Below are 27,937 nucleotides of genomic sequence, written 5' to 3' on the forward strand. Positions count from 1 at the left end.
TGCTACGTATCACAGAGCCATTGAATCACAAGAGTGGTTTGGGCTGGAAGGGACCTTAAGATCATCTAGCTCCACCAGATACATTCTGAGAGGACGCGAGACTCTCAGCTTCCTGACAAGCACCAACCACGCAAATACTGCGATGCCCAAGCCCGCGGAGCTCCCCTGCAGCTCCAAAAAAAAAAAACCAACCCGGGTGCTTCAGCATTCCCGTGAATGGCAAGAGCTGGCACAGTTCTGCCACCGTCACCGGCACCCCGGGCGTGCTGAGCCGCTGGCATGGAGACGTGCCTCCCGCATTTGCTCGGGAAGCCCAAAGGATCCAAGAGGACAAGGCCCGCGGGCCCGCTACGTGCGCGCTGGCCGAGGGGCGGCCATGGCGGGAGGGGCGGTGAGGGGAGCGCGGCGAGGGGCGGTGCGCGGACAGGGCGCCTGCGCGCGCGGGTGGGCGGCGGGCCGGGGGCGCGCCGGGAGCGGGAACGGGAGCGCGTCCCTGCGGCCCTGGAACGGTGGGAGCGTGTTCGGGTGCGTGTTCCTGCGGCACCGAGAGCGGTGGGAGCGCGTCCGCATCCGTGTCCGTGTCCCTGCGGCCCCGGTAACAGTGGGAGCGGGTCGGTGTCCCCGCGGCCCCGGGAGCGGTGGGAGGCGCGGGCCCCGTCAGTACGAGCTCGGTGTGCGGGGCGGGGGAGCGCGGCGAGGAGCCGCCTGCGCTGGGGGCGAGCGGAGAGGGGGAGCACGGCCGGGAGCGGGTAAAATTGCGGAGGGAGGGTATGGGAATGAGCGCGGGGGGTAACGAGTTCCCGGCCGGTGTTGCAGTTCAGCGTTACCGAAAGGTTTAATTGTGCCTCTTCGTACTTAGAGCATCTGGTACGTGGCGGAAACTTTGGGTCGTCTCCTGCAGCTCAGGGGTGCTGGGGAGTCCCTGTATGTGCGGGGAATCCCTCATGGCCATCACAGGCAGGACTTAGGTGTGTCATCCTCCAAGTAAGTCTGCCGGCACATAATGCCCTGTAGCGTAGCGTTGCTGATATAATTGGGAACAGTTACGTATCTAAAAATTACGTGCTAGATGGAAGTACTTACTGTACCGGGCTCAGGGATCGTAAGTCAGGAGGACGGCTGTAATGCACTGGTGTCTGCATTTTAACTGCAGCTTTTGAATGGTTTTGTGTTAAAGTAAATGCAGTACTAGGTGTTACTTTCTCCATTTCACGCATGGAGAAACTGGACCACGGGCAAGTGATGCTGTTCACTAAGATTTTTTCACTGGCCAGACATAAATTGCTTCATTCAGTGCTATAGGTGTTATTTTGGAGGTTCCAGAACAGTGATCAGAGAACTTGAAAGGAGACTTGCACGGGTTCATGGGAGTCCTCATTTGACAAAAATGCCCTAGGTGACGATGGAAATGTGTTTGCAGGTATTGAGGAGAAGCAGAAGTGGGACTGTGAGCAAGAGTATTCAAGAAGGTTTTATTTCTGAGTCATAATATAAATGCGTTTGAAGTACAGCTGTGGTATGATTGCACACTTAAGATTTTCACAGCACTAGGGTAGTAATAGTCAAAAAGGAGAATACATGCATTCAGTTTCTTAATAACACTTGCTTGTCTCAAAGAGTTAACAATGAAGATCTCTTGTGGATTTAACATTTTTTTTCTACCCCTTCATGCAACAGCTATGGAAGTTCCCAAGGGACAGCTGAGTCAGGTTAGAAGACAGTTTTCAACAGAGAGGTTTAGAGAAGGGGAATATGAAAGTTTGTTGTAACTTAAATGGCTAACATTTAAAAAAAAAAACAACTCATTTTGGGTTCAGTTCACATTCTTCAACTTAAATATTTACTATTTTTGTCAGTAAGATTGCTAGTTATGTGAGATGTTCTTTCTCCAAAGATTATTTTTTTTCTTTGCAACTCAGTGATGATTCTGTAAGTCTTCTGTTTTTAATTACAAACACTGATTAAATTTAGAATACTGTAAAGGATGGCTTTGGGGTTTTATATTATTCTTTGTCAGTATTCAACTTTGCTAATGTTTTGTAAGCCTTTCTTTAACAGTGTGAAGTATCACCTTTCATCCAAGATACTGTTACTGTAAATGAGTTTTCTTGGTAAAGAGTTCCTTTAAGTATGATTGATCTTGTTTTTGATTTATGAAGGTATTTCTTTGTCATTTTTGAAACAGCTGTGTTTCATTTTCACAAATACTTTTTGGTTAGAAGAAAGAAATTAATTTTTTTTTTTAATTTTGGAAAGCTTGTTTTTTTCTTTTTCTCTCTGGTTTGAGTTGACAAGTCCTTCTGTTTTAAATAATATGTAGGAAAAAATAGAAGTTGAGGGATGTTTGATTTCTGTGTTTTTATTATATGGTCTTAAATCTAAGTTACATGAATGAGCTTGGTGAACTTGGGTTTTGCTATTTTGAAGGTGGCATGCCTAGAGATTCTGTAGCCTGTTTGAATGATGCAAGAGCTTGGTTGAAAAACTACTTTTTTGGCAAATACATAGTTCAAAAGTCACTCAGCAGGTGTATAACTTGGCTAGCTGTGGTTTTTTTTTTTTGCTTCAGAGACTAGGTCTTTGCGCTGCATATAAATGGGACCTTGAAAATATTGTAAAACACTGAGAGAGAGCTTCCATCACATTTTTCATAACAGTTTTCAACATATTTAGGGGATTTTATAAGCATTGTGTCTTCTGTTTGAAATGCTTTGGCATAACTACAAGTAACATGCCTTACAGCTATGAATGTGTCATCTTAGTATCCTGAGAGCAACAGCTGGGTAATATTTATTTGTAAGGCAGTGAATTATAATTCAGATGATACTTTTAAACTGAAATAATGATGGTCCTAAATGTATGCAGTTATAAACAACAGCAACATTTTTGGATCTGATGTTGGTTGGGCATCTGCAGCACTAATCCTATGTTCATCTCAGTCTTCAGTCTTGTGGTTGACTTCTGAACTCCTGCAGCTACATGAATTCATCAGTGAGATGAGAAGTGGTAAAACCTGCACAGTAATGAGAAGTGAAGTATTGGAAAGGAGCCACTTTCCGATGCTCTGCTTTTGAGTTAAGTATCATCCCCCTCGACCTTCTCTCATCTTCCTGAAAAGAGCTAGAGCCCATCTGCTGCTTGGGTGAGAAGGGTTGTAGAGAGACAGGAGCTCTTTAGCCCCAAGAGAATAGGAGAGAAGGCCACATCAAGTGTCCCTTAAATCCACAAACACCCCAGCAAGATGTGGTGAGATGGGGAAAAGAGATTAGTAACTGAATGTAAGAATGATGCACTGTCTTCTTCTGCCTGAAATTTTACTGAGCTGCTTGTCCAAAAGGTTTAATAGTATCTCAAGTCTCAGGGGTATATTTTTAGAATTACTTTCACAAGCATTTGATTAAAATTTCTTGTTGCAACACTGAACTAGTTTTGAATTTGAAAATGCTGTTCAAGGCCATACCACTTCCAAAGGGTTTGAGTTAGAGCCCTTAACTTGCATGTTTGAAACTTTTCTCCTGCATAAAAATCCATCTGCAGATTGGTTGAAAATTGGCATAGGTATAAATTGTGTTCTGACATGGAAAAGGTCCTGTACATTTAGTAGCTTAAAAAAGTCATGCTATCTGCACAGTTTTGTCATAGCTGTCTTTGCAGTAGGCCCTGACAATTTGTAATTCTTACTAAGCCTGCAATAATAATAATAATAAAAAATAAAATCTCTTCATGCCTAACAAAGCTTAAGCTGAAATGTCTTTGGTGCAGTTCTCATGCTCTCATTCACCTTCATGAGAAACAAATAATGGGATTCTGTTCTCAGTTATGCTTTCATAATACATGTTCAACTTTATTAGTTTTCATTTTTTTCACAACTTTGTTCATAGATACTTGTAAACTGAAAATTATAAATGTACTAGGTAGCCATAGGTCTACACTACTTAACTTCTGTATTACTTTATCTCTCTGTGTCCGACACTTTAATTTAAAAAATATATTGTGAAGTCAAAATAAGAATGTGCATTGTTATAATTTAGTGGTTTTCTCAGATGTTATGTTTTGTGCAGGAGAAAGTTGAGTTAGGAATTTGGCCAGGACTGTGTTGAAATGTTTTTTATAAAGTGTCAAAGCTTCTGACATTCTGTCATCCATATGACTGATGCCACTCCAACAAGGGAGCAGCTGCCAGAAAAAGATGGGGTATTGCTGAGTTGAACAGTGACCTGAGCATTCCATTACACATGAGATTCATGTGTTCACAGAAAAATGTTTTACCATGTGTTTTTTCAGGATATTTCACTCATCCTGGAAGGGAAGATGTTTTTAAAATGTGCTGTATTTCTTTAAAAGGTATTTCCGTAGTAAGCATTTAGGGAGCTACAGGCTGTGCCAGTACTGTTTGCTGTGCCCCTCGCTCTGTCTCTTTAGCTGCTCTCTGTCTGACAGTGCCGTGTCTTTTACAGTGAGGTCAGTGGCTCAACTGTAGTTGTGTAACAAGAGAGTCCATTCATAAATGTGTTTCTTGGCCTAGAGATGTTAGGTTGCATTTCCTAGCGTAAAATCAGGGTTCATTACGTCTTAGGAAAGTATTGGAGTAGCACCCGTTCGTTTGGCCTGTGCTTGGTAATGATGTTGGGTCATTTGCAGAAAAGGCTCTGTATTTGCTTAGTAAAGAAAGCATAAGCTTTTCCTCTGGTAATCTCAAAAGTCTTAAAGTGATGTTTTAGGCACTAGAAGAGTTGGGCCTGTTTATAAGTGAAATGTGACTGTGTAAAAATGTATGCTGCTTGCTCACCATATTGACTGGAAGTGTTAAAAGTAGCTGTATGTCCACTGTCTAATATTTGAAATAAATGTAAAGAACTGAGTAATGCTAAAGCCAAGATTGCTCTAGGGCTCTGTATTAAGTTAAAACGTCAACTGAAATTTCTTCTGCATTGGAGAAATTGTTGCCTCAAGTTTGTCTACCTGAAGATAGGTTTGTGTAGCTGTGGCAGAATAGTTATACCATGCAGCAGTGACTGTCTAGATGAACTGTTAAAACATGTCAGTTGGTTAATCTGAGGTGGTAGACGTTTGTAGTTACTATTCTGGACATCAATAGAGCTGACAGGTAAAGCTCACAGGTGCATGCTATGTCTGGAGGCACAGGGTGGAGAGAACTGAGTGTGCCAGTAGTGGGCCCCATGCCGTAGCAGATGGATGTGCCCTGAAGGAAGCTGCAGCCCATGGACTGTAGCCTATGGAGAGGAGCCCATGCAGGAGCAGCTTTTTTGGGCAGGAACTGTGGCCTATGGAAGGGATTCATGCTGGAGCAGTTCATAAAGGCGTCCTCATTTGGGGTAATGTTGAGTAGATTAACAATGGTGTCCCTGTTAGGGATAGGGGAGATACTGAGACGCTCCTACTTTTTTTTCTGTCCTGCATGTCAGAGTTAAGGATGTGTGGAGAGTACTGTTTCAGTGCTTTTCTGCTATGATATTCCCTTTGTATGAAACAGATTTATTGTATTTGCTTGCCAAGCCTTTCCTCATTTACATCTGTTGCAATTTCTTCTTCCGTGATGCCCACAGGCACGGAGACTGTAAGTTGTGTAAGCAAAGTATGTAGGCTATTGTCCTGGTTTCAGCTGGGATAGGGTTCTTTTTCTTCATAGTAGCTGGTAGGTGAGTGGTTTTTATTTAGTATGAGAATCATGTTGATAACAGACTTATGTTTTGGTTGTTGCTGAGAAGCACTTACCCTAAGTCATGGACTTTTCCCATGTTCTACCAGTGAGAAGGCTGGAGGGACACAAGAAGCTGAGAAAGGAAATATCTGGGACAAGTGACCCAAATTGGCCAAAGGGATATTCCATAACATATGGCATCATGCTCAGTATGTCAGCTGAGGGGAAAGCTGCCCAGGGGCTGCTGCTCAGGGGCTGGTTGGGCATCTGCCAGCAGGTATTGAGCAATTGCATCCTTTGTTTTGTATATTCTAATTATCATTATTATCACAGTTATTCTATTTATTATTATTATTGTCTTCCTTTTCTGTCCCCTTAAACGGTTTTTATCTCAACCTATGAGTTTTCCCACTTTTACTCTTCTGATTCTCTCCCCCATCCCACTGTTGATGGAGAGTGAGGGAGTGGCTGTGGTGCGTAATTGCCATGTGGGGTTAAACCACCACAGTTATTTCCTCGTGTGTTACGTATTCTTTATCTTTTTTAGTTTGTAATTTAGGGAGTTGGAGCTACCAGTACTTTTGTTCTAGTTATCAAGTAATAAATAGTAAGAAAAGAATGTGGAGCCAGCACATCTGTGTATCTGTATTCTTGACATGACTGGAATATTTTAGCTGGCAGTGGCTATTACTGTAACCAGGCCCTGCAAGTGCACCTTGCTCTGTTTCTTTTTAACTCATATGTTTCATCTGGTTGTCTGGTTCTGAAGAGCTTGCAGAATGTTACCAGTCATTGTCTGGAAATGTCTGTTACCATTCTCCTAAAATAACCATGCCTAGTTAACTGAAAGCTGAGCTACTGTTTTTCTGCTGGTTGTCATACCAGGTTTTCTGACGTTTTTCAGTGGGAAGTGTAGACAAAGGATTACAGAAGGTTGCTAGAAATACTGCTTGCCTCCTAATGCAGCTAACCCCATGTTTCCATGAGAGCCTGTGCTGGTGCAGAGAAAGTATAGTTTGGGGACTGAACCATAGAGAAAGATTGGGACTGCGACAGTCAAGATCCAGGCTAGTCTGACTTTTTGTGACTGATAAGCTGAAACATGCAATAGTCCTAAAAGTTTTTTCCACACTATTAAGTGTCTGGAACGAGGAAGTCTCTCCTCAAAACTCATGTGCAGTCCTGATAGTAGATAAGAACTTTGTGGCATAGAGGAAGCTTACTGGAGGAGCCTTCAAATACCTACCTCCTTGGAATGTACTTATTGCACAAAGAGTTCAAACAGGTTCAAGTTACAGGAGTTTGACACTCATCATGAGGCTGTACCTGTCCTTTCTCTCCCCACATTAAGTATAATCCTCCTTACCCATATACCATATGTCTACTCAGGTCTCATCCTTTCTATATCTTTAGGTGTTATCTGTATGTTGACTGAAAGCATGAGAAAAACCTTCACCTTACCAGACACAGGAGTGCTTATAAATTCCTCTAATGTAGGTGCAACTCTGCTGAAGGAAGTGTGTTTGCCTGCTTAATATAGTACAGCTGGGGAGGAGGCTTAGGAAGGTTGGCAGCAAAACTCTTCCAGGTAACTGTGTGCCAGACCAGAGTTCAGCCAGCACCGCTGACATTGCAGTGCTGTCTCCCTGGTAGCCTGGGGGATCCCCAGAGGGACAAGATAACAGAGAAACACCTCTGATTGTTTCCATCCAGCTGATCCTATGAGGTTGCTAGAGGAATGCTGTGGGGCTGAGTGGTGGGAAAAGCACCAGTGAGGAACAACCTTGCAATAATGAGTTACCTTTTATGAAAAGCCTGGTTACTGAGCCAGGCTGGTTGCATAAAGTAGATGCTTCTGTCAGTGGTGGTATTGTCATCAACCGGTATGTCCAGGCAATAACGGAGAGGAATCCAGGGGGAGCACCTCGACTTCTCCACAGGTATGGATAAGAGGGTTGTCAGCTTGATCTACATAAGAAGAATGGTGTCTCTAATATTTAAGATCTTCAAAGGGAGCAGATGCTGAAAGGACACTGATAAAAATTGTGGTTTGCTTTTAGGAGCAAAGGCTTGAGCCTTTGTTTCTAATTGAGTGGTTTGTTGTGGGAATTATTTGTAAGCAGTATTGCTTCTGTCCTGGTATGCCTGAGTGCCTCTGTGATGGTTCTGCTGTGCCAGGAAGAGAGGATGGAGGCTGTCTGCCATCCTAGGCTGGGACATAAGCTGAGGGAGGGGCACGTGGGACGGCACCAGAGAGCCTCTTTGGCCTGGGGAAAAGGGGGATGTGTTGGCACTTTTTTCTTTTTTTTTTCTTCTTTCATCCTATGATTTGAGCTGACTCTTTTCTGGAGCGTGTGAGAGGTAACAGAGGTCTCTTTATGGTGTGGGGTTTCCTGGACGAAAAGTGTCTGCTGCTTGCGAAGTGCTCTCCGTACTTTTTGGAGTGACTGTTCTACAGGAAGGAGGGATGTGGCAGCAGCAGTGAGTGGTTTAGTGTGCTTTCTTCATTTAGCTTGAAATTCTGAGAAGTGGAAGAGGGTTTTGTTTTAGGATTGGATTTCTTTTGTTTGTCTTTTGTGTTTTGTTTTGTTTTTAAATAGCCCATGATTTCATAATTTCTCAGTGCAGTTTAAATAGGTGGGCTTTAAATAGGAAGAGATAATAGGATTAGAAAAGTGTTGCGTAAAAGAGGTGTCAAAAACTATTGGCTAAATGCCCTACTAAAAACCTAATCTGTTGAAAAGAAGGAAATGCCTGTGAAAGGAGCAGGTGTAGGCACTTGTAAAACTTGAGGATTTGAACTGTCCTGCATAGAAAAGCTGATGCTGTACTGTGATCTTTCTGCCTTGTCAGTTGAATTTAATTCCTTCTGGGTGGGTTTAATGAAGAAGATTACTGTACTTCTTTGCCATACTCCCAGAGCAAACCCATTGCTGCTTTTGATTTTGGCCTAGATAAAATAATAAATAATTGTCTGCATAGTACAGAACTGATAAATGCAGTCCCAAAGAACTCTTTCATGCTTTGTTTCCTGCTTGAACTTATTACAGTTAGGTTAAAGTGAATTCTTGTTGTTGCTGAACCTGTTCTGCTAGCTGTGGAATTTGTGTGAGAGCTTGATGAGGTTGCAGGAGCTTCTGGAAAATCCTGTGTGATGGGAAACCTGTCCTTACTGGACAGTGTAAAATAGGTAGAAAGTTATTTTGTATAAATTAGTAATTAGTTTTTCCTTTTATCAAATTAAAATATCTTTCTGGAGCTATCTTGCAAGCATTCCTTACAGGATGAGTTGTTTTAAATGCAAACATTAAAAAAATAAAATTTAGGCAGTGTGTTCTCACTGATTATTATTACTGTTAAGCATTACTTATTGAAAAAAAGTGATCATGTGAATCTGGGCTTTAGCATAGTTATGGCAATTTTTTTCTGAAAATGTATCAGGAAAAAATCAATGTTTAGAAAATAACAAGTTTTTATCAACTCCAGTTACTTACAAATTTTGTTTATAAGGTTACTTTCCATCACTAATGTCTAGATCAGGGCTATCCATTATCAGCCTTCCTGCTGATACTGACTTTGTGTACTTAGGAATTCTGCTTAGATGAAAAAGAACAAGTTTTAGTCCAGTGTTTCTGGGTATGTCTGAGCTTGGTAGTGCTAGTGGCTTCACTCAGGCTTCTAGGCAAATGGTTAGGTTGACCCTGCAGCCCTTACATGGGGAACCATCTTGTACGTTTGTTGCTCACTTGTTCTGTGCTTACACAGCGTGTCAGACTCCAATGCACGTGTATTTCTGTTGGGAAAACCCTGGATGAAAATGGATGTGGTTCTAATTTTCCTAGTTTGCTTCTCAAGAAGTCTTGTCCATGCTGGAACCTTCCTTACTATTTTGGACTTCCTGGATCGAGAAGGGCAAGTTGGGGTGTCATGTTTTTGCCAGCAGGCTCAGGAATCAGAACAGAGGAGCCCCCCTGTTCAGGGAGGAGTCATAGGGCTCTGTGTTTCTGATCAGTTCCTGCAGGTAGCCTGTTAGGAGCAGTGCCTAGAACCTTGGAACAAGCAAGTAGGGTTTGGCACATTTCAAAAAATGTAGGCTACAGAACTTGAGTTGCCAGACAAGCTGCAGAGCACAGGGATGGTTATTGGTACAGACGAGATGTTGGGGAATGCAGATTGTGCACTAATTTTGTGCCTCAATATGATTAGGGATATATTTAGAATTACGTTAAAGTGTCTGTCTAGATAGTATATCTACATGTGGGTGGGGTCCTTTCACATTTTTCACTGATTTTGGAATTCTGACTAATGTAATATTTGGATAACTATGTTTTTTTCTCTTTAATTTTTTTCAGTCATGGATTTTCAAATGTGTACTGTGGTGGTTTTGACCTTGTGGCCTGAAGTGCTGTGCCCTTCTAGCCAACTGTAACTTTCTAAACTAGGTTTGGTTATGCTTCACTGAGAATTTTCTTCACAAGAGTTGTACTTTATGTTCCCTATGAAAGTTTCTTGGTACCTTTGATGGGCAGATATAGCTAGAATCAGGTTTCAGAGCTATGAGAAGAGCTTAGTTGCACCACAGATGTTTTCCCACACATGTTTGAGGGTTAGTAACCCTGAGTTACAAAATATAGAAACAAGAACCACGTTTTCAGTGTCTTAGAGATTATTATTTAAAGCAAGATTTGTTTAGTATTGCATTTTTGATTGAATTATTGTTTGCACGTTATAATGTCTGACTGGGTGATCTTTTTTCACCCCCCACCAATATATCAACCACTATTTAGGGTTATCAAAGATGACAAGAAGTGCTTCCATAGGTACATAGGGAACAAAAAGAAGACAAGTGAAAATGTGGGCCTGTTGCTCAATGTGACAGGGGTCTTGGTTACACAGGACATGGAAAAGCAATTTTACACCTGCATCCTGGAATTTTAAAAACAACAACAACAAAATATTTCAGAGCCTTTTTCTCCTGACTAATACTGCCAATTGCCTCCTGTTGTTTCTTTATGTCTTTTTCCATGGGTAGTTCATTTTTAATTTTATTTGTGGAGAAAAAAAAAGAGTTTCTTATGGGAGACAGCCCATTTGCACTAGTCTGCATATCAGTGGTGAGCAACTGTCTTAACTTATTTTAAAAATTGTAGTTCACTTCTGGTAAAGTGGGAAGCTATGAATATAAGAAATAATAAATTGATTTTTAGCAAACACCTCTTCATAGTCATTCCCTGCATATTAAGTTCAGTATCTCAACTTTCATATTGTCCTTTTCAGCCCAGGTTAATCTGGGACACATTTGGGTTGGGTGATGGGGAAGGAAATTCCCTCCTCTTGTATGCATTTTGTGCAGTGGTGCCTTTGGTTTATTTTGGAGAAGATTACACCCCTCGGGGGACATGCTTCACCTGCTGAACACTGCACAGTAACTGAGAGGTTATGAAAGGCAGCAATTTAGATTATTCCATAGAAACTTGCGGGTAGAGTTTAGATAAGCAAATTATAAGGTCTTTGATTTAATAATTGCAGGCTGATATTACCTGTGGGGTCCACACTGCGCTCAGATGGTTCGTAGAGCTCATCACTGATTTCCTGTACGCAGCTACTGCAGAGTATAAGCTGAGGGGGAAGGGTGGACATTTTCTCTTTTGTTTGCATCCCTGTTGTTCTGGTGATAATACACTACAAGTAGTTGAGCTTAATGTATCTGTGAAATGTGTTACTGACTGCTCCTCAAAGTTGCTTTCCAGTTGTTTACTACAAACTGATGGTAGAACATAGTGTGTATTATCAGCATGAAGCTTAGATGTGCTGATCCTCTTGATTTTTTTTTAATTTTCTTTTTTTGTTTGTTTGTTTGGTTTCTTTTTTTGTTTGTTTTTCCCACATGTATACAGCTGTCCTGAACTGTGTAGATTTCCTTATTTGTAGGTCAGTCGGATGCTGGGTGTTGCTCTGTTGCTGTTTTTTAATTTTTTTTCCTGTTCTGACAATAGAACAGGAGCTAATGGGTATCAACAGAAGAAAAACTAGTTCTATTCATTCTCTGGTTTCTTTATAGAGTAATAGAGACCCATGCTGTCAATACCTTGCAGGCTATTCTGATGTTTTCCTGTGTGGAAAATCAGGGGAAAGAATGTTAAATCAAAATTAGCTTAGTGCTCTCAATATCTTTTTTAAAAATGAGGCAGACAGGTTTCCAGTGTAATTTGTCTAAGATTAGAAAGAATTCATTGGAAAATGTGTTCTCAAGGGCCAGAATATGGGGAGAGGAGGACTAAGAGGAACTCAGGATTCCCATCTTCGTTTTAGTGATTCTGTCCTTGTGTTCTTGAAGATTAGCTAGAGAAAAAAAAAAAAACCAAAAACAAAACAGCAAAACCCTTCAAAAAGTGTGGTTATAATATGACTGCATGGCTTTTTTAAAAAATTCTATTTATTTATGGAGAACCCTTCCCTCTCCTCTTTTTCTCCCCTACCTGTACTTGTAAGTAATAATCTCTTCTCTGATGTAACCTCTCTCTTTTTTTGCTCTCTCCTTGTTTGTGGTTGAATTGGATGTGGAGTTCTATCACTGTTAGTGGTAAGGTCATGGAAAGCTCTTCTGTTGCTTCCTTAGAGCAACACTGTGCGTTGTGTGGGAATGGAGAGAGCAGGTTAGCCACTGCACGTAGTGCCTGCCAGGGGGAACGGCAGCCGGTCGTTCCCAGGGAACCCCGAGAAGCTTGGGCAGTACATCCAGTAGTTCATCTTGTCCGTCCTAGGTCAGGGTCCCACACACATCCCCATGAATCAGCAAAATTCTTCAGAAGACACCTGGGCTAATCTAGTGGGAATGTGGAGTTACTGTATTCCTTCTGACTCTGGTATCTCTCCAGGGTCCCATGCATATTTTGTAAGCTGGTATAGAATAGCCTCACACTGTGTTTCTTCCGTTTGATCCAGCCTGTTTCATGTGTGTTGTCTTTAATCATTGCCTTTGCTTCACTTAGCCTCAGTCCTTGTTCTTCTCACAGGTAGCAGTTTTCTTCTGTGTTTTCTATATCAAAGCTCTCTTTATTAAAATTTCATTCTTTCTCTGCTATGAGATGATAATAGCATCCAAAAGTATTGAGTGGTAAGTGTAGTATGATGTCAGTGAAAGGCTGTATGAAAATGGAGCTCTTGAAGAGGGGAGGAAATGGAACAAAGGGCTGGATCCTCACAGACCTAACACTGAAAGAATGAACTTTTTCCTTAAAAAGCAGGAAGATTTGCCCCCTGCAGCAGCATGTAAGTGGGGAATACTGGGCAAAGATCCCTGAGGTTGTACTGACAGGCAGCAGATATGGAGGAATGATTTCTTGATGCAAGTGTTGTAGGATTCACACTGCATTGTGCAGAGCAACGTAGCATCAATACTACTCTCTTTCAGAAGAAAACAGTTTAGTTCTGCAGAAGTTCATGTGGTTTTTATTTTGTTGGGGACCTAGCTTTACTCATAGCCAGCAGAATCTCTTGCTTTTAAGCTGCTGTTAATTTTGCTAGGAATAGAAGTAGTAAAGCCTGGATATTGCCAGGCACCGTACACAGACATAATGTGGGGTAGTGGTTGCACTTTCTGATCTGAAAAGAAAAAAAAAGAAGAAAAAAGACTGAGAGAGGAGAACAAAACAGGAAAATGATTTGCATAAAATCATGCAGCTTGTTTGTGGCTGTGTCTTATTTTCTGACCAGTTGTTCATACATGCTGTTCCTTTCGTATATTGTCATAAGCTGGTTTCATGGAGTCTGTGAAGGTGTAGCAGTGGAGGTGATAGAAATTAATTCTCTCCTTCCTTTTTTTTTTTTTTTTTTTTTGTGGTCCAGGTTACAGTCATATTTCGTGATATGTGAAGAGCAAACAGTACTATGGCTCCATGAATTGCAAAACTGCAGGAAGTGTGGCAGCCCTCCCTACCTCCATCTTTACTTCCTTACTGTGACCTTCTCATTGGGAACTTTGGTTTCACCCCCACGGGATATGCAGTGACCTGCCTTGGCACCAGAGCAGAGAAGCAGTTTGCAGATCAGGGAGAACAATGGCCTTGAGCTTGAATGTTTTTCACCTCTTCTCTAAATTCAAAGTATTGGTGCTTGTCACTTTGGTTTTGATGGTGCTATGGACCACATTCAGTTACTTTGTGGACTCCAGACAGGAAATTTCGAAAGCTAAGAGCATGATGGAGGTTTTCAGGAAGGTAACTAGCCTGGTGGACAGTCAAAAGGAAATGAAGATCAAATCAAGTGCAAATGTTCCTGTGGTGAAGTCATTTCAGGGTCCCTGCCCAGCTCTGTCTCCGTACCTGCGTAAGTGATGGTGCTTCTCTCTCCTTCTTAATAAATTAATCTGCTTTGGTACTGCTGACTTCCTTGTGGTTTTACACTTGGATATCTTTCCTGTGAAACAAATACAACACAGCCAGTTGCAGTAAGCACTTCTGGATGAGGAAGTGACTTGTAGCACAGACTGCCTGTGCGGGTCTGGCTGGGAGAGCAGCCCATATGGTGCTGTGATTTGCATTTTTGGCTGAAACAGCTCTGGTAATGCAGCAGTAACTTGGGTACTCTGAACAGCCTTTGTACTCTGTTGAGGCTTTGTCTCTCTCTTTCTTGGCCCCCTAAAATTTGGTGGGGTGGGCAGGAGGTTGGGAGTTGGTTGACACAGCCTGGACTGCTGACCCCATATTCCATACCCTGTGACCATGCCATTCATCATGCTCAGCAATAAAAGCTCAGGGAAAGGAAGAAAGGGGGATGTTCTTGGTGACAGTGTTTGTCTTCCCAACAACTACTGTATGTGCTGAAGCTCTTCTTCCCTGGATGTGGCTGGACACCCCGTTTAAGCAACTAAACAATTGATACCCTCTCTTTCCACTGCCTGTGTAATATCCTTGTAGCAGTAGTTTTCTCTCAGAAAGGCAAGGAAACCTGGGTTTCTTGTGCTGGTTAAAGAGTGCCTCATTAAGCAACTGGACTATCCACAACCTGAAATGACTCAGGAGTGGTCCTTGTGCTTCTCCTACAGGAGGTGCCAGCAAACTCACCTTCAAACCATCTGTTACACTAGAAGAAGTGCAAAAGGAGAACCCTCAGGTAGCCAAGGGCCGTTATCACCCTACGGAGTGCTCAGCACTGCAACAGGTGGCCATCCTTATCCCACACCGCAATCGAGAGAAGCACCTGCTGTACCTCCTGGAGCACCTCCACCCCTTCCTGCAAAGGCAGCAGCTGAACTACGGCATCTACGTTATTCACCAGGTGAGGCAACGGTGCAGAGATGTGTTTGGTTCAGGGTGATGTTGGTGCCCTGCAGCCCAGGAAGAGGCTGCTGCCTCTGCTTTCCACATCAGTCCTCCAAGCCTGCTTTGAGCTCAGCTGCTGGGAAATATTAACAGTGTCTTTTAACTGGTGTTGATTTCTCAGTCTAAGTAACTTACTGTTTTTGAGTTAGAGTTCAAGGTAAGCACCTTCTGCACTGCTAGTGCAACTCCCTTCTCTTGCAGTATGCACGCTGTGACTAGGCTGACCTGTTTTCTGTCTTTACATTTGGAGTTGTTTGAATCGAAGGCCTCAGTTCATATCCAATCCTTCTCCCCCATCTGCTTGCTGGTTGTTGTGCTTAGTAAGTCGTGTGTGTCATGTGGTTGTACTTACCTTTGCTTTCTCAAACTAAACACGACAGCTACTGCTTGTAGCTGCTTTATTTGTGCAGCAAGGGTGGTGGGAAGAAGTTGTCATGGCAGAGCACTTTGTTCCTGGAAGATTTATTGACTTCTTTTTTTACATTCTTTGTAACAATGCTGGGTCTAGTGGCTAAAACTTGAGCACAAGTTTGTCCACATCATTGTCGTTCATCAAGGTGTTTATGTTCTACTTGCATGAGCTAGAAGCAGTATACATTTCTCTTTTGTTATATGTTGTCTTTTCCTTGATCTCTTACCATGTTTACTTTCTTTTACTCTCATTTAGTTACATATTCTGCTTTGACTCTAAACAGACTTTTCAGACAGCAGGAGAAAAAGGTGATAAATTAATACAGTTTCTCTTTCCTTCTGTTTAAAGAACCTAGAGTGAATTAACCAGTATGAGGCAGTGCATTCTAGATGAAACCTTACACTTCTGCTGAGTGCTTCAGCAGAACAGCCACAAAAGTCATGGCAGGATATTTTCACTTGGAGTGGACTGTTCTTCCATTGTTTAGAGTCATCATGTGGCCTGTAGAGTGGAAAAACTGAGGCTTTTTTTCCTGCATTAATATGTACTACAATTGTACATCTATTGACTCATTCTAGGTAGGCAGCAGTGGTGAGCAATAAATCATTGGGAGAATGGTTATACCTTCTTATTTAATTGAAATATGTGAGGTGGAGAGCTGCTGTTGTCATGTTAGCAAAAAGTAACACGGAAGTATGAAAGTTTTGTCTGATGTGAGCAGCACTGTCAAGTCTGGACTTGTTCTAGCAGAGATTTTTCTTGGAAGATTGGAAGCTTTCACATAGCTTTTCCATGCAGATAGGCGTACCCAAAGACTGGTCTAACAAAAATCTTCTAGGGAAAATCCATTTTTACTCTTCAGTTGTGATGTCATTAATTGTTTTAAATATGTTTTGAAGAAAGAAAAACAGGATTTAACTGTTAAAATACACAGTCTACTTTGGAGGAAGATTAATTAATGGATCTTTTGTATTTTTTCTCTGAGCCATTGAAGGGTGTACTCCAGATTTCTTCGTTATGGGCTGCTTGTAACATCTTGAAAATCGTGCTTCTCTGTGTAAATGTGTGCATACGTGAGTGCTGTGCTGAAAACAGTATGAGTTTGTAATCTCTAAAGGGTGAATAATTCCTTTCCAAACGTGAGTTTGTTTTGTGGTCAGTGTTCTTCTTCCATAGGAACAAAGGAGGACAATTCTCTCCTTGATAAAGTATGAGAGTAAGTCTTGCTATTTGTTGAGCATGTGGTCTGACATGGAAAACTGCCCTTCCTGGAAAGCAACATCAGCTGCCATTTAGCCGCTGTGGTGGCTTGCACTGATGAGGAAAACAGAACTTCAGCAGATGGTAGATGCTGCTCCTGAGCTAGGCTGGGTTTGATACTCAATTCAAGTGATGTTTTCCACATGTACCTTACCAGCCATCGGATTTGTTCTGTTCACTCCATAACTTATGTTTTCAGCATCAGGGGGAGATCATCTGATGGCTATTTTCATATACAGGACATTTTAAGCAAAATGAACAAATCCCCTCCTTCCCCCCTCAAACATACTAAAAAAAGCCACTCAAATTTGACAATCATAGATTTTGGGTGAATTATATCTAAATTTTTCCTGTAAAATTTATTCCCTGAGAATGGAAGCAACTGATTATCCATCCCTTAATTTCTCAGAGTGGGCACTGAACTGTGTTTTCTGGCCTGCAGGTATAGAGCCATAAATCCCATAAGTCTTCTTTGTGCAGAAGCAAATGGCTGTTAGTGATGGTGAACAAATGCTGCTTTGGAGCAAAGCATTACTTTTTAGAGCAGTAAAACATGCTTTGTATACAACAGCTTTTCCCTACAGCTCACCTGTTCTCAGCTTGGGGAGGCCAGCTTCTTTATCATTTTCCATGGAGCCTCTTTCCGTCCAGGTATTTTCTAGTACATTTGCTAGAATTCCAAGCAATTTCTCTTGAAAATGTCTTTTTTATTCTTTCAAGTACACCAGGTTCCTAGCTCTGGAAAATGACTGCCCTGTCTGTTTCTGGGAGTACTGGCCTTGGCCCTCTGGCTCCCAGGTGGGAAAGTGAGGGAAATCACCACTTTATCCTGAGGGGCAGAAAACCTTCTGCAGGCTGGAACATGTGTGCAGTCAGGTAAAAAATAAATAGCAAGATAAGCACACCTATTGCTCTGCAGTGAATGTTGACATGATAAGCTTACAAAAGTGCTATGTGTGTATGTATATACCTATACTTCAAAGGTGAAAAATTATGTTTTTGAAGAGCAGATACAAACTCACTTATAGCAAAAGCTAAAAATGAAGACTAGTACGAGTCAGTTGAAGTCCTGTACTAGGAGGTGGCCCCGTGCAGCAGCATCATCAGGTTTTAAGTAGGAGTTAAAAATAAAGAGACCCGCTTTTTACTTCCCACTCTGCCCCCTGTGTGTGATCTAAGGAAGTACAGGGAACTCTTTCAGCATTGCTATCCCTGAAACCAAGTGGACAAGCATAAATCATTTGTGGCAAGGGCTCTGACATCTAGAAACTAGTTAGCATGGGATTAATGTGGGGGTTGGGTTTTGATTTGTTTACAAAAACCAAGCATTTACATAAGCCTTTCTGACATGGCTGTATGGAATACCAGTTTCTAAACTGTGTACTGATACCTCTTTTGCTATGGAGCCTGTTGGGAACTCCAGGACAGGGTACAGCAATGACAGTTAAACTGCATCATGGATCACTCATACTTCTGGTGCCCAGATAATCGTGGGCTCTCCTGGCCCTGGCTGCGTGTTTTCGTGATGAATAGAGACTGAAGAAACCCTTTGCATCACTGGCCACTCTGATGCTGTGCCCAGTGTTGTGGGGCAGCTCCTTGTGCAGTTACTGCTGTAAAGGCTGTGCCCCATGGATGTGGTTGCAAACTGTGTGATCAGGACCAGTGCCTGGGAATAGTTCTTGTTTAAACTCTGTGACACCTTCTTCAGAGTTTTTTTTCCATTCTCTTCCACAGGCTGGCAACACCAAATTTAATCGAGCTAAACTGCTGAATGTAGGATACCTAGAGGCCCTAAAAGAAGCGAACTGGGACTGTTTCATTTTCCATGATGTGGATTTGGTGCCAGAAAATGACTTTAACATTTACATGTGTGACACACAGCCAAAGCACCTTGTAGTTGGCAGAAACAATACTGGATACAGGTAGGAACCCAGGAATATGGAAAGAATATCAAACTGGGAAATACCACATTATTCATAATGTTCCTCTTCAGATGGGGCTGTATGCTGGTATCTACCCTTCCTCTTGACACCAGGTTTCTGGTGGTAACACTTCACCTCTCTGGAGTGCCTTCTGACTGCACATATCTGTACAGACATGTCTGAGATCTGCCCTGTGGTCACCTGTACAAAGGATCCTTGTCATCATGCTTGTTCCTGGTGTCGAGTTAAAGGGTGTTGTGAGAGGAAAGCAACATGCCAGAGGTTGTGCTGGGACCTTCTGTCAAAGCTAAAAGTGCATTTGCATTTTACTCGTCCTGTGATTTGAGGGTGTAATCTTACTGTAACAAAACTTGCCACTTACCTTTGCTGTTTAAGAGGTAATATCTGATATTGAGAGCTCAAGTGTGAGAATTTGCTAAGGGATAGGACTGTCCTTTAATTACTTGATTAAACAGTGTCCAACACAGCATTATTTTGATTTTTAAATGGGTCCCCTAAGTGCTTGCCTGATACAAATAATTTAAAGTGAAAAGTCAGGTTCAGTCCACCTCAGAGAAAAAAGGCTTGTGAGCTTGGTGAGTTTAATGACTGAAGTGTTTTCATTGAAGTTGTTTCTTTCAAGATTCACTTCATGTCATCTCACTCAAAATATTGATTAGAAGTGGGCTTTGCAAAAGCTGATCTCAAAGTACTTTGAAGTAAAGCTCTTCTTCACTTCTGGGTTTCCTTTGTTAAATATAGGAGAAAGAGGTGGGATGTGCCAATTCTTATACAGAATAATATTTATTCACTGTTCAGTCATTTAGTGAAAACTTGAACACATGCATATGAACTGGGCTTGTGACAGGCATTTGGATCACTGTGTCTTGCAGAGAGAATGCTGAGGGTTACAGGATGGTCATTGCACCAAAGGAACAGAAACACTTAGCTGTCAATTAGCTTTAGTTAATTGACAGGCATGTAGAATTCAGGCAAATAACATGGCACAAAGCTTGAGGGACTTTAGTTAACCTCCTGTGCCTTAGTTCCTGAAAGTGTTTTTCTTAGTTAAACCTGCAGATGGACTTTTGCTTTTATTAAGAGATCTTCTTACTGTTAGTCTTCTCATGTTTCTACTGTTTATGTAAAGGAGCTGTTGGTATAGGTCAGCTTTATGCTTTGGCTTTAAAGAGTACAGACTAAATGTTTTTGTTGTGAATACCGTGCACCAGCATTCACTAGACTACTGGTGGTTTGAATTTGATTCGTAGCTTTTCTGTGTCACTGCCTGTGTTTACACATCCATGAAGTGGCGATAATAATGCTCTACTTTCACGGGAATTTCTGGGTATATCTGAAGGGACTCAGATCCTGAGCTCAAGAATGATACTTGAACTGAGCTGAGACCACAGGTTGAAATCCCACATGGGTGACCTCAGTGTTTTGCTGCAGCTGAGGTGAGCATGCTGAGACATATTGCTCAGATAAGGTAGAGAAAACTGAAATCACACATATTCTGTATTAACACAAAGTATCTGGGGCATGAATGTGGGTTTTTCTTTTTGTTTTTTTTTTGGTCTGTTTGTTTATTTGCTTGTTTTTGAGTTTCCTTGTGGGGGATGTTTTTCTTCCAGGGGCATATCTCCTGTGGTGATCCAGTGCACAGTAATCTTAGCAACCGTGCTTCTTTGGAGAGCCAGTGCCTTTTCTTAAGCTACATAAACTACAGCTCAGTTTTAGATTCTTTAGATAGAAGGTTTATGTATTAAGGCTTTGAAGATAAGGGTGGAAAAACTTTTTTTTGTCCTAGCAAAGCTATTTCTTTGAGACCAGCTCAACATCATTTCCTGTTTGACCATTCCTATAGTATGGTTTCTTCAGACCGATTTTAAAAATTATGGAGGAGCTAATATTCTCTTGTCCTCAGGGAAGTGGTGGTTGAACATTGTTACAGAGGTGCATTTTTGCAGATGATGTCGCCTTAGAAGCAAGACATGCCTGGGCCCTGCCAGTTCTGTGCTGCCTGAGGAGGGTTGAGTGGGCAACACTGTCCTGGGTACACAATCACTGAATTGTTAGGGTTGGAAGGGACCTCTGGAGATGATCTAGTCCAACCCCCCCGCTAAGATGTCACCTTAAGCAAGTGACACATAAACTCATCCGGGTGGGTTTTAAATGTCTCTAGAGACTCCATGACCTTCCCAGGCAGCCTGTTCCAGTGCTGGAACAGTGCTTTGCCACCCTCAGTGTAAAGAAGTTCTTTCTCATGTTGAGGTAACTTCTTATGGTTTAGTTTATGGTGATTGCTCTTTGTTCTTGGAAAGCGTGGAAAAGAGTCTGGCACCATCCTCTTGGCACCTGCCTTTGAGATATTTATATGCATTGATGAGATCCCCTCTCAGTTTTCTCTTCTCCAGACTAACCAGGCCCAGCTCCTGCAGTCTCTCCTCATAAGAGAGATGCTCCAGACCCCTCATCATCTTTGTAGCCTCCTCTGGACCCTCTCCAGTAGCTCCTCATCTTTCTTGAACTGTGGAGACCAGAACTGAACTCCAGATGTGGCCTCACTAGGGCTGAGTAGAAGGGGAGGATCACCTCCCTCAACCTGCAGGCCACACTCTTCCCGGTGCATCCCAGCTCTGACTCCTTCAGTGTCTGCCTCTCCAGTGGTGTAGGGGAATTATGGGGTGCATAAGCAAGCAGTGGGGTACCATATGTGGATGCCTGGGTGGGCAGTCAGTTCCCAAACCCTGCCAGGCTGCTGGAATAGGGGGATATGGTACTGTTAGTGACTGGCAGTGCAACCTGAAAGCATGGCTGGGGAAGGCTCTCCCCTGCTGTTGCTGCTTATGGGACCTTCTTGCTATCCATTCCACCTGTTCACTGCATTTCTCTGGAGTACCTATAGCAGAAATCTCAAGGTAGTAATGTATAATTAAAATTTGATGGGGCCTCCTCTACCTTATGGTTGGTCTCCTCGAAGAGAGGAGATAGAGGAGAGAGAACAAATCTGTTCACAAGTCATGCCTGACTAACTTGATAGCCTTCTCTGATTTGAGTAGCTTGGTGGATGAGGGAAGAGTAGTGGATAATGTTTATCTTAAAAAAGGCTTTCAACACTCTCTCCCATAATAGCCTCATTGACAAAGTGCTGAAGTATGGACTAATAAGTGGACAGTGACATGGGATAAAACTGTCAGAACTGCTGGGCTCAAAGGGTTCTGATCAGTGGAGCAAAGTCCAGCTGGAGACCAGTCACTAGTGGTTTACCCCAGAATTTAATACTAGGGCTGATACTGCTTAGTATCTTCATTAGTAACCTGGAAGATAGGGCAGATTGCATCCTAAGCAAGTTTTCAGAAGATAGAAATCTTGGAGGGGTGGTTTATGTACCAGGGCCTTTGTCAGGCCGGAGAAGATGGCCAGCAGGAATCTAAAGAATTTCAACAAATGGAAATGCAGAGTCCTGCTCCTGGAGAGAAGTAACTTCATGCACCAGTAGCTGCTGGAGGACAACTAACTGGAAAGCAGCTTTACAGAAAAGGATCTGGGCCAGTGATGTACCCTTAGCATCTTGGACTGCATTAGGAGGGGATTTGCCAGCAGGTTGAGGAAGGTAGGTGATTGTTCCCTTCTACTCACCACCATGGAGATGAAACCTGGAGTGCTTTGTCCAGTTCCGGGTTGCCCAGCACAACAAAAACTTGGATGTCCTGGAGCAAGTCCAGAGAAGAGCTGTGAAGATGATTAAGGGATTACAGATCTGACATGTGAAAGGAGGTTGAGAGTGCTGGGACTGTTCAGCTTGGAGCAGAGAAGGCAGAAGGCAAGGTGTGTACATACCTGATGGAAGGGAGTAGAGGTGGTGCAGCCAGACCCTTCTCAGTGAAAGGCAAATGGAGTCTCCATCCTTGGAGATGCACAGAACCTGAATGGACATGGTCCTCAGCAACTCGCTCTAGCAGACCCTGCTCTGAGCAGGAACAAAAATCAGCCAGAAAAAATAGTCTGAGGGTGTTTTTTTGTTGGTTTTTTTTTCTTGGTGTTTTTTAAATTATGTTCATGGTAAACCAGGAATAATAATAAACATTGCATCTTTGTTTGTCTGGCATGTAAATTGCCACGATGGATACTTCCTAACCCTGGCAATTTGTTCATCTGTTAAGATTCACATACAGGTAGAAATCCAAATGCAATCTGCAGCCACGTGCACATCACCGGAATTGACAGGGACAGGGCGGTAGAGGCTGTTTTGTAATGTTCCCTTAAGGGCCAAGAGAGAGGAGGGCATAATAAAAAGCAATTAGCAGAATGGTGTAAGGAGATAAGTAAGCATGGTATGTAAACACCTTTTTAAAGTAGGTGCAATTTTCAGGAGGAGGAAAGTAGAAGTTAGAAATTAATCTCCTTTAGAGCTCAGCTCCATTACATTGAGTTACTAAGTAACTTGCACTGTGCCTTACCCTGGAATTGTTCTTGCAATATCCCATAGCACATGCCCCCTTGCTGTGAGCTGATTTCATTCCAAGTTTTCCAGATTCAGCTCTTAAGATAGTCAATGGCTTGCCATCATTACTGCAAAGCTTCCACTATGTTAGTGTGTAGCTTTGTTTGTTTTCTACACATCAGAGTCCCTGAGGTGAAGTGTCTTTTTGGCTGGCAAGGGGAATCGTGTAAAAAGAGAGAAGCGACTGAAGATGACTCCCTTCTCTCTGTTGGAGAGTTAACTTTTTCTGGCCTAAAGCAAATCACCATCTTTTTGCCAAAAGAGGAAGAGAACAGGACCAGCTACAAGGATTTGTGCACCGTTCACTCTGTGAAAGACAAGTCTAGATCTGGAGTTTCAGGGTGATATTTTGATTGTCATTAAAATTTGACTTTTAATTCTTCATTCTCTCTTCTTGTGTACCTCTAGGTTACGGTACCGGGGATATTTTGGAGGTGTAACTGCTCTAACAAGAGATCAGTTTTCCAAAGTGAATGGATTCTCTAACAACTACTGGGGTTGGGGTGGAGAAGATGATGACCTTCGAATCAGGTAAACAATGAGAAATTGGTTTAAAAAAATTCTTAAAAATTGGTGTGACTTCACGCCAAGCTTCCAAAAGTAGAACACTACAGGGGCCTTCAGTTCCAAACAGTATTGCAGTGGGGATTTGAAGTGCAAGATCCAGTTCTGTGAGCAGTTTCCTCTTTGCAAGGGTTAGGCATGCCTGAGACATCCTCTTCCTGACAGCATTGTTGATGGTTGGGGGTGGGTTAAGGTATTTGCTTGGTTTGTTTTGGCTTTGTCTCAGCCACACAGTATCTGTACTCTTGCTTGGAAATTGGTTATAATGAAAATAATGAGATTGAATTTGGAGTGTGGTTTGCCAGAGACACAAAAGAATTCAGTTCCAGTACTTTGCAAGTGGGAGAGTGTTTTGGTGGGACTGGGTGTTTTGTGTTCACTGACTACCATGATTTACTCCGGCCAGGGCTTAGTTTGTATGTGGGTGCTGTTGATTATTGTAAAGTTAGCAAATAATTTGAATTTTAGAAAGGCTGCATATATATGCATATATCCTCTGCTCTTGTTAAAACTAGTTTTGCAGATGTGTCTGCTGAAGTAGGGTGAGTTTGTTAGTTGAGAGATGTTTAGTGGGGCAAGGAAGTCAGCAAAATTTACGTTGATCTTTTGCGCTGTGCCTAAGAAGAAACCTCTAATCCTGCACTGCTGTTGGTGAAGGGGGGGAAAACCCCCACAAACAACAGAAAAAAACCCCACAGCCCTTCAAACTCTGCTGGCAGAGTTGGTTTGTAACCTGGGTTACAAACTGTCGTTCTTAAGTGGTTATCCTTTTCAGCTGATTAAGTGTTGGGAACATAAAAGTGGTATCCCTGGTGATGTTACATAATTGCACAGGGGATCAAGTGTGTTAAAGTTAGGAACTTCCAAATGAAAGCTTTTCTTCTGTGTCAGTTTAGTAATTAGTCAACTGTATCTCAAGAAATTTAAAAGGTCTACTGGAGACATGGATTTCCATCCCTTCTTAATCACTTTTTTTCCTTCCTACCCCTACCTAGACACACCAGCTTCTCAGTGACCTCTTGGGAGCTGGCTTTTATCGTGGGTGGCTTAGTACCATCTTATTTCCCAGCTTCCCGTGGGTGACAGTGGTGTTTCAGATATTCCTGTGGGCACTGGAGAAGCAGCTGTGCAGCAGACCAGCAGGACTTACTGAGAGTCTCTATGATGTTTTCAAGGGGATGGAATTGAAAGTGATGCTTGTGCGTGGCACCTCTTAACTTTGCAGCTGTTGGTCTTGGTGTGGAAACCAAGTGGTACAACACAGCATGTGCACTGCAACTTCTCGTGCCTTTCCTCTTGGGTGGGTCTTGGGCTGGGCTGGAGACAGTTTGCAGGGGTAGGTAAGGGCAAGTTTGCCGCCTCGGTGGGTTGCGCAGAGACATCCTTGGAGCCTTTCTGAGTGAAGTCAGCAGATGGCAGCATCCCTTCAGTGCTGTCAGAACTCAGGCCTGGAGGGCTCTCGGGTCCTACTGTGCTGCCTCCAGGCCCGTCCTAAGGCATGCATCACCAAGCGACTTTTCAGATCATTTGTTGTAGTTGTTTCATAATTTACTGCTACAAAGTAATTTGAAACCTGAAAGGGGCTCAAGTTTTTTCAAATCTTGGTTTCCTATTGCTGTTTCAGCTGCTGAGTGACTAGCAAAGAGGTGGACTATTCCTTAATTCCATTGTCATGATGTAAACCCTTTCTGCTGTCAGAGCAAAATTGTTGTGTTCCACAGATATGTTTAAGGTCAAAAGCTCCAAAGAAGTGCCTGATGTCAGACACTTAAATCCGTGCTTGGGGCTCAGTGTTTCTGGCATTGTTCTCAAAGAAATTTTCTTCATGTGAACAAATAAGAATTTTTGCAGCCATTAAAGAAGAAAACAAGCCTTTTTTTTTCCCCTTCTTTTTAAGTGGAGAACTATTAAGTATGGGGGTTTTATTGCAGGAGTTGAGATAAACTTGTTGCAAAAGGTGTGGAAACTTGCTACAGAGCAGACCAGTCAATACTAATGTAAACATACTCTGCTGTATAATGTGTGCCTAAGCTCTGTGTGATCTCTACTGTACTAACTACCTGCTTCTGTTTAAAAGAAAGGTGTGGATGTCACCCTACCAAACCTTTTCTCCAGAAATGCAACTCTGAGCCTCATTTTCCTGGCAAAATGGGTTCTAGAAGAGATGCAGATGAGTTTTTACGACTCTCTATACTTCCTTCCATAGCATCTACAAAAGATGAAGTCTCCAGTTTTTTTGTTTTTTTTTTTTTTTTTTTTTTTTTTTTTTTCCCTTAACAGCTGGCTTATAGCTGTTGTCTTCCTCATACCAGTATTGCTTCTTCCAGGGTTGAGTTGCAGAAGATGAAGGTGGTGAGGCCATCTGCTGATGTAGCCAGGTACACGATGATTTTCCACAACCGAGACCATGGCAACGAGGAGAACCGAGAGAGGTGAGTCAAGAACAGTGTTACACCTTGCATTGTCCCGGTCTGTGTCTGGGAGCCAGGCACCTGGGGGGGACAACAAGGTCTTTACTCTAGGCCAAATAGGCATTTTGTGGTACCCAGGGGCTCTGGGGGCCACCCCTGTGACAACACTGTTCACAGCTGGCAGTTGTTCTGCACCTGAGATCTTTGTAGAACTGACTGGGTGGTGTTCCTTAGAAACTTCCAAAGTTATAGTTGTATGGATATGATTTCAGAGATTAAACCAAAGCACTTTTTTACTCCATATCTGATTGTCTGTGTTGAGGACAGGAAAAACAGGACTTTACATTCCCAGTAGATAGGTAATGGCAGCAGCTGTTACTACTGCCAAATTTACTAGTTAGTGGGAAAGAGGTCAAAACTCCTCTCCTGTGCATATCGATGAAGATTTTTCTCCTCTTTCTCCTCAGAATGAAGCTTCTGCGTCAGGTATCTAGAACATGGAAAACAGACGGGCTGAATTCTTGTTCATACAAACTGCTCTCAGTGGAACACAACCCATTGTACATCAACATTACAGTGGACTTCAGTGTGCAGCCCAAGGTCTCATAGGGGCGAGCACCACACAGGTTATAGGAAATGGCAACAGATCTTATTTGTGGCTGCTGTTAGAGCAGAGGGCTTCTGGCACTCTGTTTGGAAGAGTGCTTCAGTAGCAAAGAAGAAAGTAAAGTGTTCCTTCACAGCATCTAATTGATTGGTTGAAAACTTCCTTTTGTGAGGACTGGAGCTATGGACTGACCTGAGGGACAGGTCCTTCTGTTCTTCTATGCACTTTTTGCTGGGATATTTACAAAAGTGTCCTTGTTTGGGCTGGTCCAGTGAAAGGACTTGAACTAAGTCACTGAAAAAAATTTTGATTTGCAACTATTTCTAAACTTTTCTGTGATCTTATTAAAAGCACAAGAATTCGTCAACAACTACAAACTTAATAAGAAAAGCTAATTTTTTCTAGCCTGAGTAAAAACTGCGTGTGAGGCAAGGGCAATAATGGTAATGGTCAAGGAGATGTTAAAAATCTCTCAATAAATGCAGTCTGCTGAACTCCACAGTGTCTCTCATCCTTCAATCTGCAGCATCCCCTGCTGAGGGACTGTGGCAGTGATCAAAATCTCGATGCTGCAGCAGGATGTGTGTTATTCTCAGGGGATCTGGAAGGAAAAGCAGTAGCCAGCTGTGTCAGATGGAGAGAAAATGCTCTCCACATTTTGGGCCATGCTGTTAGTAGACTGTGTATTTGTATACATACGCAGGCTATTATTATTTTTGAGTCTTGCTGAAGAAGACAGGTGAAAGATAACTAACTGTTCCACTGTGCTACAGGATTTGTGCTAAAATCTTGATTAGAGCACTTGCCTTACTGTATTATACTTAACTGTTTTTATATGTAAATGTGAAGCCAGGCTCAAGAGAGTTTCTTTTAGGACATATTTCAACTGTAGAGAAGACTGAAGCTTTAGATGTTTTTTAGGTGTAGTGGGATAGATGCAGCTTTTCAGTGAACAAGAAATTTTTTTTATCTTCAAGTAACAAGCAGAAATACCCAGTGTCCTGCTCTCAAAATAACTGGACCTGGCAGGCAATGCTACAGACTGACTGGGCAGACAGAGAAAGTTTACAGCAAGGGCAAGGGGCTTGGGCAGAATGTGTCAGTCTCAGGTAAGTACAAATGCATTCCTGCCAGGGTCACAGCTCCACTGTTGACATGTTTTACTTAGTTTTTCCTCTAGTATTTAATTTTTAGAAGTATTTTATGTTGAAGACTGCTCAACCTTGAATGATTATTCATATCTGAGCAACAACTGAAGTACTAGAT

General features: G+C 42.4%; 2 protein-coding genes across 10 annotated transcripts in view; both read left to right on the forward strand.

Moving 5' to 3' along the window:
- The window catches only part of ARHGAP31 (Rho GTPase activating protein 31), a 198,848-nt gene that overhangs the window by 11,741 nt on the left and 159,170 nt on the right, over positions 1-27,937 (forward strand). The gene's annotated exons all lie outside the window — the stretch shown is intronic.
- On the forward strand, positions 430-27,170 carry B4GALT4 (beta-1,4-galactosyltransferase 4). 9 transcript variants are annotated; one of them, XM_051779678.1, is made up of 8 exons: positions 747-984; positions 2,940-3,074; positions 13,511-13,990; positions 14,709-14,941; positions 18,395-18,582; positions 23,498-23,620; positions 25,981-26,085; positions 26,532-27,170. In XM_051779678.1, exons 3-8 carry the CDS (start codon positions 13,723-13,725, stop codon positions 26,671-26,673), a joined length of 1,059 nt encoding a protein of 352 aa, XP_051635638.1. In that variant the 5' UTR covers positions 747-984; positions 2,940-3,074; positions 13,511-13,722; the 3' UTR covers positions 26,674-27,170. The 9 variants fall into 9 exon arrangements, with proteins under 9 accessions (XP_051635636.1, XP_051635643.1, XP_051635638.1 ...); XM_051779676.1 differs by lacking the exons at positions 747-984; positions 2,940-3,074 and adding an exon at positions 430-525; XM_051779683.1 differs by lacking the exons at positions 747-984; positions 2,940-3,074 and adding an exon at positions 589-611.

The sequence above is a fragment of the Manacus candei genome, unplaced genomic scaffold (genome assembly GCF_025592945.1).
Source record: "Manacus candei isolate 608988 ecotype Guabito, Panama unplaced genomic scaffold, ASM2559294v1 h1tg000014l, whole genome shotgun sequence".
Taxonomy (NCBI): Eukaryota; Metazoa; Chordata; class Aves; order Passeriformes; family Pipridae; genus Manacus; species Manacus candei.